Source organism: Pteropus vampyrus, unplaced genomic scaffold (genome assembly GCF_000151845.1).
Source record: "Pteropus vampyrus isolate Shadow unplaced genomic scaffold, Pvam_2.0 Scaffold173, whole genome shotgun sequence".
Lineage (NCBI taxonomy): Eukaryota > Metazoa > Chordata > Mammalia > Chiroptera > Pteropodidae > Pteropus > Pteropus vampyrus.
In genome coordinates this window covers 2,463,425-2,478,254 of record NW_011888954.1, presented here as the reverse complement: position 1 = coordinate 2,478,254, position 14,830 = coordinate 2,463,425, and the positions used below count along the sequence as shown (strand labels likewise).

General features: G+C 33.6%; 1 protein-coding gene across 9 annotated transcripts in view; it reads right to left on the bottom strand.

Moving 5' to 3' along the window:
• LOC105299139 (lysocardiolipin acyltransferase 1) overlaps window positions 1-14,830 on the bottom strand; it is a 166,657-nt gene that overhangs the window by 99,881 nt on the left and 51,946 nt on the right. For all 9 annotated transcript variants that reach the window (XR_002782894.1, XR_002782893.1, XR_002782892.1 and 6 more), the window contains 2 exons: window positions 12,211-12,379; window positions 2,981-3,179 (listed from right to left, as the gene is read on the bottom strand). Coding sequence is in view for 3 of the 9 variants with exons in the window: in XM_023536937.1 (XP_023392705.1) it covers window positions 2,981-3,179; window positions 12,211-12,375 (364 nt within the window). In the remaining 6 variants the exon portion in view is untranslated. Of the gene's footprint in view, window positions 1-2,980; window positions 3,180-12,210; window positions 12,380-14,830 lie in introns of those variants that run through there.

The following is a 14,830-nucleotide window of genomic DNA, read 5'->3' as shown; positions in this document are numbered from 1 at the left end:
AAAAATCTGTTGTTTTTATACACTAAGGATGATTTTGTATCCTGTAATTTCACTGAATTCATTTATTAGTTCTAAGTTTTTTGGTGTAGTTTAGGGTTTTCTATATAGAATATGTCATCTGCAACTAGTAAATGATTTTACTTGTTTCCCAATTTGGATGCCATTTGATTTTTGCCTAACTGCTCAGACAAAGACTTTTAATACTATATTGAGTAAGAATGGGCATCCTAGTCTTAGCCCTGATCTTAGAAGAAAAGCTTTCAGCTTTTCACCATTGAGCATGATGTTAGGTGTGGGTTTGTCATATGGCCTTTATTATGTTGAAATATATTCCATCTACACCCCATCGTTGAGAGTTTTTATCATAAATGGATGTTAAATTTTGTCAAATGCTTTTTCTGCATCCATCGAGATAGGATTTTTATCCCTCATTATGTTAATGTGGTATATCACATTGATTTGCAGAACCATCCTTGCATCCTCAGAATCGATCCCACTTGATCACAGTGTATAATTTTTTTAATGTATTCTTAAATTGAAAAGGAAGAAGTAAAACTGTCATTATCTGCAGATGACATAATACTATATATAGAGAACCCTAAAGATTCCACCATAAAACTATTAATTCAGTAAAGAAGCAGGATACAAAATTATTCAGAAATTGACTACATTTTTCTTACACCAATAACAAACTATTAAACAATCCCATCAAATTTACAATTGCATCAAAAAGAAAAAAATATCTAGGAATAAGTGATATCTGTATTTGGAAAACTATAAGACATTGAAGAAACTGTAGAAGATACAAATAAATGGAATGATATACGGTGCTCAGGGATAGGAAGACTTAACATTGTTAAAATGTCCATACTACCCAATCTACAGATTCAATATAATCCCAACTGAAATACCAATGGTATTTCACAGAACTAGAATAAATAATCCTTAAATTTATATGTAACCACAAAAGACTCCAAACAATCAAAGCAATCTTGAGACAGAACAACATTGGAGGTATGCTACCTGATATCACACTGTATTACAAGGCTATAGGAATCAAAAAAGCATGGTACTGGCATAAAAACAGACACATAGACCAATGGAACAGAACAGAGAGCCCAGATAACAACCCACCCCTATATGGCCAATTAATCTATGACAAAAGAGGCAATATATAATGGGGTAAAGACAGTCTCTTCAATAAATGGTGATGAGAAAACCGAACAGATACATGCAAAAAAAAATTATTTTTGTATAGTGTAAGAAAGCAGTCTAAACTCAAAATGGACTAAAGAATTAAATGTAAGACCCAAAACCATAAAACTCCTAGAAGAAAACATAGGCAATAAACTCTTTGACATTGCTTTTAGTAGTATTTTTTCTGATATGTCTCATCAGGCAAGGAGACCAAAAGAAAAATCAAGTAAGACTACATCAAACTACAAGTTTTTGCACAGCGAAGGAAACCATCAACAAAATGAAAAGACAATCTACTGAATAGAAAATATTTGCCAATACGTCAATGAGGGGTTAATATCCAAAAAATACAAGGAACTCATACAACTTAACACCAGAAAAAAACCCCATAACTAATCCTATTAAAAAGTGGGCAGAGAACCTCAACAGACATTTTCCCCAAAGGAACATACAGGTGGGCAATAGACATATAAGAAGATGTTCAGCATCACTAATTATCAGGGAAATGCAAATTAAAACCACAATAAGCCATCACCTCACACTTGTCAGAATGGCTAGCATCAACAAACAACAAGTGTTGTTGAGGATGTGGAGAAAACAGAATGCTTGTGCATTGCTGGTGGTATTGTAAATTGATGCAGCCACTATGGTTAAGAGTATGGAGGTTCCTCAAAAAATTTAAAAAAGAACTGCCACTGCTGGATATTTTTCCAAAGCAATCCAAACCACTAATTTGAAACAATGTCTGCACCCCTATATTCATTGAAGCATTATTTATAATAGCCAAGATATGCAAGCAACCTAAGAGCCTATCAACAATTAGGTAAAGAAGAGGTGGTACATACATACAATGGAATATTACTCAACCATAAAGAAGAATGAAATCTTGCCATTTGTGACAACATGGATGAATGGACTTAGAGGGTATTATGCTAAGAGAAATAAGTCAGAGAAAGACAAATACAATATGATTTTACTTATATGTGGAATCTAAACAATAAAAACGAAAAACAAACCAGAAACAAACTCACAGATACAGAAATAAATTCATGATTGCCAGATTTGGGGTGGGGATGGGTGAAAACTGAAGGGATTAAGAAGTATAAATTGCCAATTAGAAAATCGATCTTAGGGATATAAAGTACAGCACAAGAAATACTGTAATAACTGTGTATGGTGTCAGATGAGTGCTAGACTTATCGGGGTGATCATTTCATAAGTAATATAAATGACTAATCAATGTTATATACCTGAAATTAATGTAATATTCTAAATCAACTATAATTGAAAAAAAATTTTTTGTATTATAAGAAGAGAAAATATCAGTACCTAGAATAATGCCTGGAACTAATAGGTATTCAATTTATATTTATTAGATGAATGTGGACATATCGTTCCATTCATTGAAAATTTTCATTTCAGGTACCTAATCAGCAAAAGCCAGTTTATGGCCTAAATTACCACAAGCATGATATGCAATAAGAAGTTACTTAACTATTAATTCATATCTTTCAAACTGTCAGTTCTTCTGGAACCATATCTACTTCCTTGAAAAAAGTTTATTCTCTTTTAACGTAAGATGTTTCAAAAAGATTAAAATAATCTGTTATCGTCCACTAAGAAAAAAAAAATGAACTGGTAATTGTTTTTATGCTAGTGAGGAAAAAATGGGAATGGCTTTCACACTTACAAGTGGAGTTTAGTAAGTTATTCTGCAGTTTTAGGGCAGGTACAACACATGTAAAATGAATGAACAACTTAAAATAATCTGTAAATAACCTACCAAATCCAGGAATACTTTTGAGACTGGCTTTGAGGCAAATTTTCTCCAATCTCAGGTAGCTATATCTCATCAGACAATTCCACAGGAACATCCAGTCCATTCTTGTCCGATGATTCATGATAATGACACTTCTTTCTCCAGGAACAAATGCATCACCTGTTATAATCACTTTTACACCAAACATGGTCTCCAGTAATGCCTAAAAAAATAAATAATATACATAACAATTCAAAGTTAGGATTTCCCATAAGTAAATTTTATCATGTCCTATAAATAAGTCTTCTGATTTCTAAAAAGTAAAAAATATAGTGTTTTCCCTGATTCCTATAATAAATCAAGAAAAAAGTTATTCTGGTAGAATGAGAATATGAAGGTTTTGTTTCTATTTTTAGTTCTACTAACTTAAGTTTCTGGCAGTTTCCTAACTTTCAATTAAATATTCAAGATAGTAGGTTAAAAAGAAAAAAGTGGAAAAGGTGTATAAGATTCCAATGTATGATTTTCTAAAGCTATAAATATATGATTATTACATTTTTTATGGAAAGAATAGTCAAATAAAGTCAACAATGGATATAGGGCTGAGGGAACAGAAAGTCAAACATTTTATACCTGTCTGTATTATGATTTTTTTAAAAACAAATGCACATATTTGTTTAACAATATATAAATTAAAAATAGCTATTTTTACTAAAGTGCTGCAGCTGTAGCACCTACAACAGTTCATAGCACATAGAAAATGCTCAAATATTTGCTGAATTTTTTAATTAACTTTTCTGATGGCCAGCATATAATACGCACAAAGTACTTAGAAGTATATTATAAACTGAAGTTCTTAAAAGAAAAATAAAAGAAACCTTGATTACTGATTTCAATCCTTATTTAAATTTTCAAACAATTTACTTATAACAAATCTATTAGTTATCTACAACAACATGGATGACACATAAGCATAATGTTGAGAGAGAAGTAAAGCAAAGAATATGTACAGTAAGTGTCCACATATAAAACTTTTTAAAACAGTAACTAAGATATTTTAGGAGTAAATAGATAAGGAATAAAATTATAAGGAACAGCAAGAAAATAACTACCTTTTAAGTCAGGTTAGTGGCTACTTCTACCAAACGGGAAGGCATTGTGACCGGGAAGCTAGATAACTTGTGGGAGGGCTGGCAATGTTCTATTTTTGACCTGTTTGATAGTTATACTTTAAAAAAATTTATTATTAAAGTGTGCTTTTATGTTATATTAACTTTTCATTACATTTGTTATATTTCACACAATAAAGCTATTTAAAAAAATACAAAACAGGACTTCAACAACATAAGAATAGGATCAAGAGAAAAACAACTTAGAAGAAATATCAGCTAAAGGAAAAAAAATTTGAAATGTTATGTGTCCAAAAAAGTACATAATTGTAGTGTTAGGATCTTAACAGAATAAAAAAAAGATCACTTGGGCTAACATAGCTACAGATACCCCATAGTTACGTCTCCATTAAGTTACTTTCCCAGGACTGAGACTCACTTTAGGGCCTGAGTATTTAACATGGTATTTATCAAGTCCGATAAGGATGGTCTTCAAGAAGTCAATAAATATGTACCCTTCTTGAAATTGTACACAAAGATATGGGACTGTGTGCACGAATACACTGCTAGGCAAAATGCCTACAGTTTTCATCAGATTTTTAAAAGAGTCCATAACCACTCAAATAATTATAACCCCTACTCCAAAGTCTCTGAGAGATTAAGTCCCTTAGAAGACTTCATGATGGAGAGGATCAGGGCAGAGTCGTCTAGGCTTGGACCTACAGTAAAAAGTATTTCTTTTCCTACCGGTAAGTGTACAGGACCATCAACTACCAAAATAAATCACTAAATTTTATGACCTGGCCAAGAAGATACATATGAAGTCACCATCCAGGGTTAATTCGGATCAGCTCCACCTGCTTTCCAAATGATATACTCTTCAAATTAGCAAAGACTTGAAAAGTAGGATACCCTTCCCTTAACTGATGGAAAGAGGAAGTTAATCATGTGTTGTACTATAAAACGAGTTTCAAATCTTAAGCCTATAAACCTGAAAGCTCAACTCTAATCTTTTAAGTGTAATTTCTAATGCAAGGTTCCTATGGGTCTCAAAACAATCTTTTGCTTTTCATTACAGAAAATGTCAAAATAAAAAATCCCAGACTGTTTGCCCAGGAGCATAGCATGTGGTATTCTCTCCCTTGCCATCCAGCACCCTTCAGAATGTGCCTGAAAGTTATATATAACCTTTTGGGCAGCCTAGATCTTAAGCTCACCTTAATCATTTTTAATACCAGACAAGACATACCTAGTCAACATTATTTACAGCTCCTGCAAGGCAGGATAACAAATACACCACACAGAGTTAGTTGTAATGTCTATAAAGAGCTCCAGAATTCAAATCTAGATTAAAAACTATAAAAAGACACTATTCTCATAGCTGTCCTATTTCTCATATAGAAGATAGTTTCAGCAATAAGAAGCTAACCTTATAAAATTTTATAATGACTTCTCTTATTGACCTAACAACTACAGCTCTCATGACTTTTGCCTACTTGGACAAAGATTTCTCCTAAATTTAGAAATACAGAAGCAATTTATGAGGATCTTTTACATGCCACTATTTACTACCTCCAAGTGTTCCACCATGTTTGAAAACATTAAAATGAGAGGTTCCCCTCATGATCACACAGAATCGGTTTTGCCATCATGCTTCATGCTCTCATTTATTATTCCAATAGATCTTTATTTAGTCTGAGGTAAGAACAACTCCTGTGATGTTCTTCATCTCCAAGTCTGCTTTGTCTTTTCAGACTCAGCTTCGACCCTGCTCCTCAAATCCTTAAGTATTTAAGACTTTTGCAATCTCAAGTCATTCATCAAACACCAAGCGCCCTCTTTCTTAAGAGAAGCAGTCTAGACAGAAATTATATCCATTAGCCTGTGTTTGCTAACATCTATTTTGTTCCAGGACTGAAATGGAATCAGTGGGCTGTCTGTGGAAGAGACTTTTGTCCTAAGTGAAGAGTTAGAAAATGACATCTAACTTCCTAAGTTATGATTTACGGTGAAAAGACAGAACTCTCAAGTAATTTTCATAATCCCGGATAATTAGCTAACAATCGAAATGTTGGAAAGCCTCAATTTTTAGAAGCAAAAACTGCTCTGGGCACATGCAAAGTTTGACCTTGATAAAATTATACTGAATAAAACAATCCAAAAATCAAATGAACCAAGATATGCACTCTCTATTATAGAAATGTTCCAAGAGAGACTGAAGGATACTCCACAGACTGTTCTAGAAGAGATTCTTGCACATACAGATAGGTTAGACTTGGTAACCTCTAAGTCCCATCTAACTGTAAGACTCAAATATTTTACTATAGTACTTCATTTAACACAGACAATGTGTTCCTTGAAAATAGTAAGACATGAAAAATTTTGCCAATGAAACCATTTTAAGGCACGAGAAGCTTATAAAAGAACATTTTGTGATTATTTCTGTGAAAAATAATCTAAAAATAATCAAAAAAATAGTCTAAGTGCATTTACCCTAATTTATTTTTAGTGAAAAGTTATTTTTAACTGTTTGAGATTACAATAAAGTACACCTATTATAGGAAAATTATGAAATTCCTTCTGAATAAAAAATGACCTATTCCATTTACTTCAAAATAAAAACTCCTTTAGCATCTTGTAAAGGTATGAAATAAATGGTCATAGAAGACACCCTGACAGTTTTTCTCCATTTCTTTGAGCAGAGATGTTCACTATCTCAAAACTGGAACATCGATTTTCTGTAACCTGGCTATAAGGAATCAACTCCAATAAATTTCTTAACTGAGAGACTCTCTGCCTGATATGCTGTTACTAGTGAACAAGGTATTAAGTTAAACAGCTGGGTAACAGAAGTTTTTTTCAAATATATACCAGTATAATACTACAGTGGTGGTGGAATCTTGCCTATGTGTTAAGTTCTCAAGTCAGGTAATGAAAGGTCAGGAGAGCTGAAATTATCCTTGAAAATCTCAAAGGAAGGTCCCTCACAAGAGACTAGAACACTATTAGTAAGTCTAGCTCAGCTAATTTTTTCTAAATATTAGACTGGATTTCTCCAGCTGACCATCAGATGAAGTGATTGGTTTACGTGTTTTAAACACATGAATTATACTCCACACAGGACCACTCACATTTCTCATTTTATTTCACATGAAGCAGAGGTTCATGGGGAACCCTACATTTAAGAATTTCTCTTTCTACCCATCCCTCATCCATCCTAGTATGTAATATAATTCTGCGGTGATAGTACTAGTAATAGCAGCACTAGAAGAAGCAGCACTGTCAAGAGTTTGTCCAGTAAAATCCAGCATTTCGTCCAGAATACATTTTAATTGTGTCTATGAGTGCTCAGAAAAAAACACTACATTTCTCATATTACAGTGTTTAGCTGTTCTCATCAATGGGTGAATAAGAGTAATATGTATACCTTGTAATTCACTTGTCTAAAAGAAATGTGCTTGATCTGGACTTCCTCCCTCCCTACTGACTGCAGGGTGGGGTAAAGCATGGCAGTGACCCGTCTAGACCATCTAGAAGAGGATGGGTAGAAGGAATCTGAATCCTTGAGTGACATCAAGGAGCAGAGCTACCCTGCCAACCTGGACCTGAAGGTGAATAAAGTTCTACCATATTCAAGCTACTGTATTTTGAATTTTCTTTGATAGTACAATTTTAGCCTACCTCCTAAAACTAATGTAGTAGCAAACGTTTACTGCATACTTTACAAAGCCTATATTATTATCTCATTTAGTAGTCACAATAACTCTCTGAGGTATGTAGACAGTATTAGCACCTCTTTTTTTAGTGACAAAGAAAGAGAAGTTTAGAGAGGCTAAGTAATTTAGCCAAGTTCAAATAACTAGAAAGTGTAAGGACAATAGTGAAACCAAATGTCTGTCTCCAACGTCTGTACCAGTAAGTACTCTGCTTATATTGGCTCTCCAAAGAAACCAGATTGATTTGATACTATAAAACATTACATTACAATGATTTCTACCAGTGTACTAACTACAAGAAAATTCTCAAAACTCTTTTAAGGTTTTTGGTAGAGAAGATCAGCCAAAAACGTGTTACTCATAATCAAAAGATTATATATATATACTGTGGAAAACTGATGACATTAAAGAAAATGAAGTGTAGTGAGCAATATATGACTGTTATCAAAAAATCATTTACCTTTAAATGTTTGCTTCAAAATTAGCTATGCTACGCTGAATCTGGAATGAATCTCAAAGATCATCTACTCCAATTTCCTTATTTTATAGATAATGAAATAAAAACCTAAAAAGTTATGTAAATGACTTGGCAAGTTAAACATTTTCGAAACAAAATATCTCTGGTTTTATTAATGACTATAAGTGGAAATATTGAACATTTAGACAGTCTGTACGTACATGACTTTTTAGAAAAATCTGTGATAGTTAATTTTATATGAACTGAAAATATGCTTATTTTACTTAATACAAATATTTTATGGAGAAATGCTCGCTTTGTAAATAAGCGAGTGATAGTGGCTAAGCAATAACACAAGCTGAATATTTTATATTAAATGGTATGTTTACAAGCTGCAATGAAACACTGGACCACATATCTTTAAAGCTGATTTAAAAATCTAACTAAGAATTAATGACCTGGGAAATCAACTTTGTCCTCTAACAAAGGAAGCAGATTTTTTAGTCAAATGAAAGTCAGAAAAGAAGCTAGTCAAGCTGTGTAAAAGCAGAAGGACTATTATTATCTCCATAGAGACAGAGGCCATATCTGTGCTGTTCATCTTCACATCCTAGCAAAATGCTTGGCACATGATGGTCACTTAATAGTTGTCAGGTGAATATTCAGGGATCCTGCTGACTACTTTTGCAATAAACAAAAGTGACAAAACATCCTTCTATTAGAAAAGAAAAAGAAATTTGCCTAAAAGAATAAGGAGGATCCATATCATAACATAGGATTTGTACAAAGTTTCAATGCAAAGTATTTCCTACAGGAAGGAAAAAAATAATAATAAGGACTGTGATTACTGCTTCCAGCCCTGACAGAGTAAATGGTACTAGGTTTACCACCCAACTGACTTAAAGGCAAATATGGTCATAATGAATAAATACATGAAGAATCTCAAGAAAGTAATGAAACCAACGAAGAATCCAATATAAATTCTAGGATTTAAAAGTATTTTAAATAGAAATCCACTATATGAAGAAAACAGCAGAGGAAAGGATGAGTGAACTTGCTGTCCTGTCTGACACTATAAGAAATCTTACATATAATTGCAGTCCCAAAAGGAAAGAGATACAGGCAGAAAAATATATGAAAAGATATGGCCCAATTTGGAGATAATAAACTAACCTACAGATCTAAGAAACCCAATGAACACAACAAAATAAACAAAACTACATTTAGATATACCATAATCAAACTGCTAAAAAAATGTGTGTGTGTGTGTGTGTGTGTGTGTGTGTGTGTGTGTGTGTGTGTAAAAAATGAGAAATATTGAAAGCAGCCAGAGAAAAATGATACATTACATAAAGGGAAGCAACAATATGTATGATGACTAACTTTTAATCAAAAACAATGGAAACCATAAAACAGAACTTTAAAGTATGGAAAGAAAAAAAATATCATTCCAGAAATGTTATAGCCAGCAACACTATCATTCAAAAATGAAGGCAAAATAAGGAAAATTTCAATTAAGTGAAAATGATTCAGCTATAGAAGCCCTCGCTAAAGCTAAATGAAGTTCTTCAGGCTGAAGGGAAAAGACACTAGATGGAAACTCTAATATACAAGAAGAATAAAGAACACTAAAAAGGGAAAATATTTAAATAAGAGACTATACTTTTTCTTCTAATTTCTTTAAAAGACACAACTATTTAAAGCAAAAAGTTATAACTGCATTATGAAGTTAATTATGTAAGTAGGCAGCACAAAGGATATAAGAATAAATGCACTACACTGTTACAAGTTCTTATATTTTACATGATTTTGTAAAAACTCTAAGTGGACTGTGATACATTAAAGATACATTAATCCCTAAACAACAACTGAAAAAAATTTATATATATGAAATTTTCTTTCAAAAATGGAGGAGAGAACACCGCACACAACTTGCTTTATGAAGCCAGCAAAACTCTGATACCAAAGTTTGGGCAGTTTGACCTTGAAACTTCATGTTTGCCTACTCATCCAATAAATATTAACACCTACCTTGTTCTAGGTATTTCAACAACCTGTATCTTTGGCTCCTCTAGCAAAAAATAAGTCTTTCTATGACTATTTCTTGCCAACTTTCTTCTTCCACTGTGAGGAAATCATCACATTACTGAGACATATTTTATCGCTAGTTATCAGTTTCTCAGATATTTTTTTCTCAAGTCAGGCGTCCCTGGCTTGAAAGAACTCCAAACCTTCTTTTGAAATAATCGAGAGGTACCGGTGAACTTCTGTTAAGATTCCATGTGACCCTGACCAATCTTTGAAAGTTTTCCTATCACCTAAGGCTCTAATGGCAGCAGACAATCAAGGTTTAATCTCAGCTGTGATTAAATAATTAGCTTCTGTGTGTGACCTTGGACAAATTATTTAACTTCTCAAAGCTTATATTTCCTCTCCTGTAAAATTGAGATAATGGTGGCACTTGAAATGAAACTATCTTCCTAAAGCACTTAACACAATATCTCCCACATAGTGGTCAAAAGCTATGTTCATCATTATCCTTGAGTTTACTTTGATTTTTCCTTTTAACGAAACCTTCTAATTCTTCTAATACCTGAATTAAATATCCAACCATACCACCATTATTTATTACCTACCAGTATGCTGTCCCTTTCTTTGTGCATATAAAGTAGACAGGTTTAGTGCAAACAGAAAAGAGGGAAGAGGAAGGAGTGACGGAGGTAGAGGGCTGCTTTTAGTTTAACAGTATCACATTTCATAACAAATATATCTGGATGAAAATTTAAAACCAAATTAACCTTGTAAACAGAGAATAAATGCAATTTATAAAGTTATTCATCACAAGGTTCCTTTTTAAATATGAAAAGAAGGGTGTACTATATATGATTTATTAAAATTCAATTTACAGGAAACAAGAAATATCTACTCCATCAAGGTAGGTATACCCACCACTGTCTCTGAAAATATTTCTCAATCAATCTCCACTTGAGGGCTCTATTTCGTTAGCGTGATACTCTCCTCTCTACAAACATAATAATGGCAGTCTGTTTGCGGAGAAATACAATTCAATTCAAAAGAAACAGGTAAAAGAACATTTTTCAACAACTGAAGGAAGAAGTTTCCTGTCTGGTTTTCCCTTTAAGGAATTATATTCATTATCTCCACTATAAAAGGCCAATAAACCAAGTATCACTAAGTTCTAGGTGATGCTCAGGAAAGAAGGAACAGAATACTCTCAAGATATACAACCTAGTCAAGGTAAAGGCAGGTGCATACATATCGCTCCATTTTTAGAGAAGGATGAAAGCTTCCTCGGTCCCAGACAAGGCAGGAGTCTGGACTGGAATCCTACAGCAAGTCCCCAGCTCAAGATGAGAGGGAAGTGTGCTCAGAGGAGCATGAACCGACCTGGCAGAGAATATCTGGCTGTTCTAAGAATCTGCTACACATTTTATATGTATACATAATACCTTACAGATGTTGTGAACCTAGCCCACAGCTGGGCAATCACTTTAATCCTAAATTCTATGATTACTTGGAAGAATTAAATTGATAACATCAATATCACAAGTTTAAAAAATAGTTTGCTATCTAAAATTAATTATGCCATTGTTATGTAAAATAAATGGAAATGCAAAATAAAATTAATGATGCAAAAATACTTTAACTGTATTTGTGTATTTTACTATATGTAAAGCATACCTCAATGAAGGAAAATAAGAAAATTCATGAAAACATGAAAGAAATTCAATTTCTATATATCTCTTAATTAGATATTTAACTTCAAGGATATGAATTATTTTTATTTCTCTCTAGTTTTTATATTTCCCCCTTTAAATTCTAAATGCACTTCTTATATATAACACAAAGGACTTAAATCTAACATTTGACTAAATCTGACACTAAAAAGGAAAAATCAATAGGTTGAGCCACTTTAGTCCAGACAGTCTCCTGTTCTGGTGTGTAACTTACCACAGGAAGTGTGAGCCAGGTTGCCACGAGGCGGTTGTTGATCCAGCGATACCAAGATGGGTTTACAAACATCAAAGGTAAAAAGGGACCCAGCATGAAAATGCTTCCAAAAAAGCTTCCCCAAAACAGAGTGAGTATAAAGTAAATCCCTTTCCATGACACCATGATTCTGAAAGATATAAAAGGATATATTTTGTTACTATATGTATAACTAACTGCCCATATTCAATTTCAGAATGATGCATATAATAATTTTTAATTATAGGGCTACAGAAAAGGATCTGATAAAGGATATAAGAGCTTGAATACCGTAGAAGTAACCCTCTTACATGTCCTACAGGTCTAACAAGTTGTCAGTACATTAGAAATTGATACTTTCAAAAGAGTATGTATAATGTCTGACCTCCAAAAATAAAGCTGCCTCATTTACGAACCCTTGTTTTTTATCTGTTTATTAGTATTAACATAAACCTGTACATTTACTTTTCCAGGATGTAAAAATCTTAAAATATTCCAAATAAGTTTCTAAGTACAGAATTCTCAACACCTACTTCCTTTTATACCCCCTCAAAATTCCTGCAATGCTGCTACTCTATTTGAAAACTCTGTAACTACCTTCTCCTATACTGTTTGTTTCTAACTAGCCATTAGCTTGACCTGCTTAGACACCCCTAAACTCCCTGATGAGCAGCCCTTAACAATGTATTCATATATAACTGCGCTCCCTGTCTGCCCACCACCGCCCCACCTCCCTCTTAAAGGATCAGGCAGGGTTCTTCCTCACTTACTACACCATTTCACATCTGATGTGATTGTAAGAAAAAAAAAAAATTCTAGTTAAAGGAGCTTAGATACAATCTAATAAAATGTTTTCATTTTACAGTGATGAAGCTGAGGACCAAAGAGTTAAGATGACTTTCCTAACTCTACATAATCAGTAGAATAATCAGTAGTTAGTAGCATCGACTCCTTTCTGCCTTCTGCTTCTTCCTGCAAAGGGGATGGGAATTCAGTCAACTTTTAAACATGTATTTATATACAGACTTAAACAGATCTAAAGAGTATCACGTGAATATACTAGGATTACTCAGACTTAAACAGATATAAAGGGTATCACATGAATATACTAGACCAAGCCTAATCTAACACTATTTTCTATTCTACTCCTTGTTTCTTCTCTTACCTCTCAATCATTTGCTCAATGAGTCAATAAAAATACAAAGAGTCTCCTACTGTGTGCCAGGCACTGTGTTAGTCATTTGGGGATACAACAGTGAAGACAGTGACGATGACAGACATATCAAGCTCTCACAAACCTAATGGTCTCTCCGTCCCCTTATGAACTCCTCCCTGGCCCTACATTTAACTGAGCCCCATTCTATATCGTCTTTCAAGTCTCAAGGGTTTACAAGACGAACTTGGTTAAGAATTATGCTAGCTACACACTCATTTAGAGTGGCTGAAATTTATTTTAAAAACTGGCAATATCAAGTGCTGGCAAGCACGCATAGCAATCAGAACTCAAATGCATTGCTTGGGGGGTATAAGAAATGGTATGGTCACTCTGGGAAACAGTCTGGGCAGTTTCTCAAAATGTTAACTGTACATTTACCCAGCAATCCCACTACTGAATATCCAGGACAAATGAAAACTTATGTTGACACAAAAACCTGTACATAAGTGTTTATAGCATCATTATTCACAATTATCCAAAACTGGAAACAACCCAAATGCTGATCAGGGGGTAAATGGATTAACAAACTGTATATCCAAAGAATGAAATACTACTCAGCACTAAAGATGAACTACTGATACATGCAGTATCTTGGGTTTATTTCGAATGCATTATGCTGAGTGAAGGAAGTCCAACTCAAAACGTATTTCTTTTTTACTGTATGATTTCATTTATATGACATTCAGGAAAAGGCAAAACTAGAAGAGGGGGAAACAGATCAGTGTTGCCAAAGGTTGGGGGTGAGGAGAGGGTGTGATATGAAGGGGCAGCACAAGGAAAGGGGGGGGCGGGGCAGGGAAGCGTTGAGGAAACTTCTGTTTCCCAATGGCAATGACAGTTATAAGACTATGCAGTTGTTGAAACTCACAAAACATGCCTTAAAAAGTTATTTTTTTACTGTATGTAAATTAAAATATAAATTTAAAAAACATGCAATGTGAGCTTTTTAGAATATGCTAAGCACTATTTCGTGTATCTTATGTGTGAACTTGTTTACACTCCCAACAACCCACAGTAATGTACTTTCATTACCCCACCTTTTATAGATAAGGATAATGAGGCACGAGGTGGTTAAATAACATGCTCAAGATTAAGAAAGCTAGTAAACAGCAGCGCTGGGATCTGAATCCAAGTAATTTGGTGTCAGAGTCCATGCTCAGTCCAAGATGCCACACTATGCTTATTTTTCAAGAACTAGATTACTTCTGTAATCAAACACACACTTTAAAAACAATTAGTCTATAAGATTAAAATGTCACAATTCTAAACAGAACTTTTAATACCTCATACAAAAATTATTCCAAATTTTAGAAGTTCACAGGAACTAAGTGAAGGAACCTAAAGCCTTTCTTACCTTAACATCCCCTAGCACAACGTACAGCACAT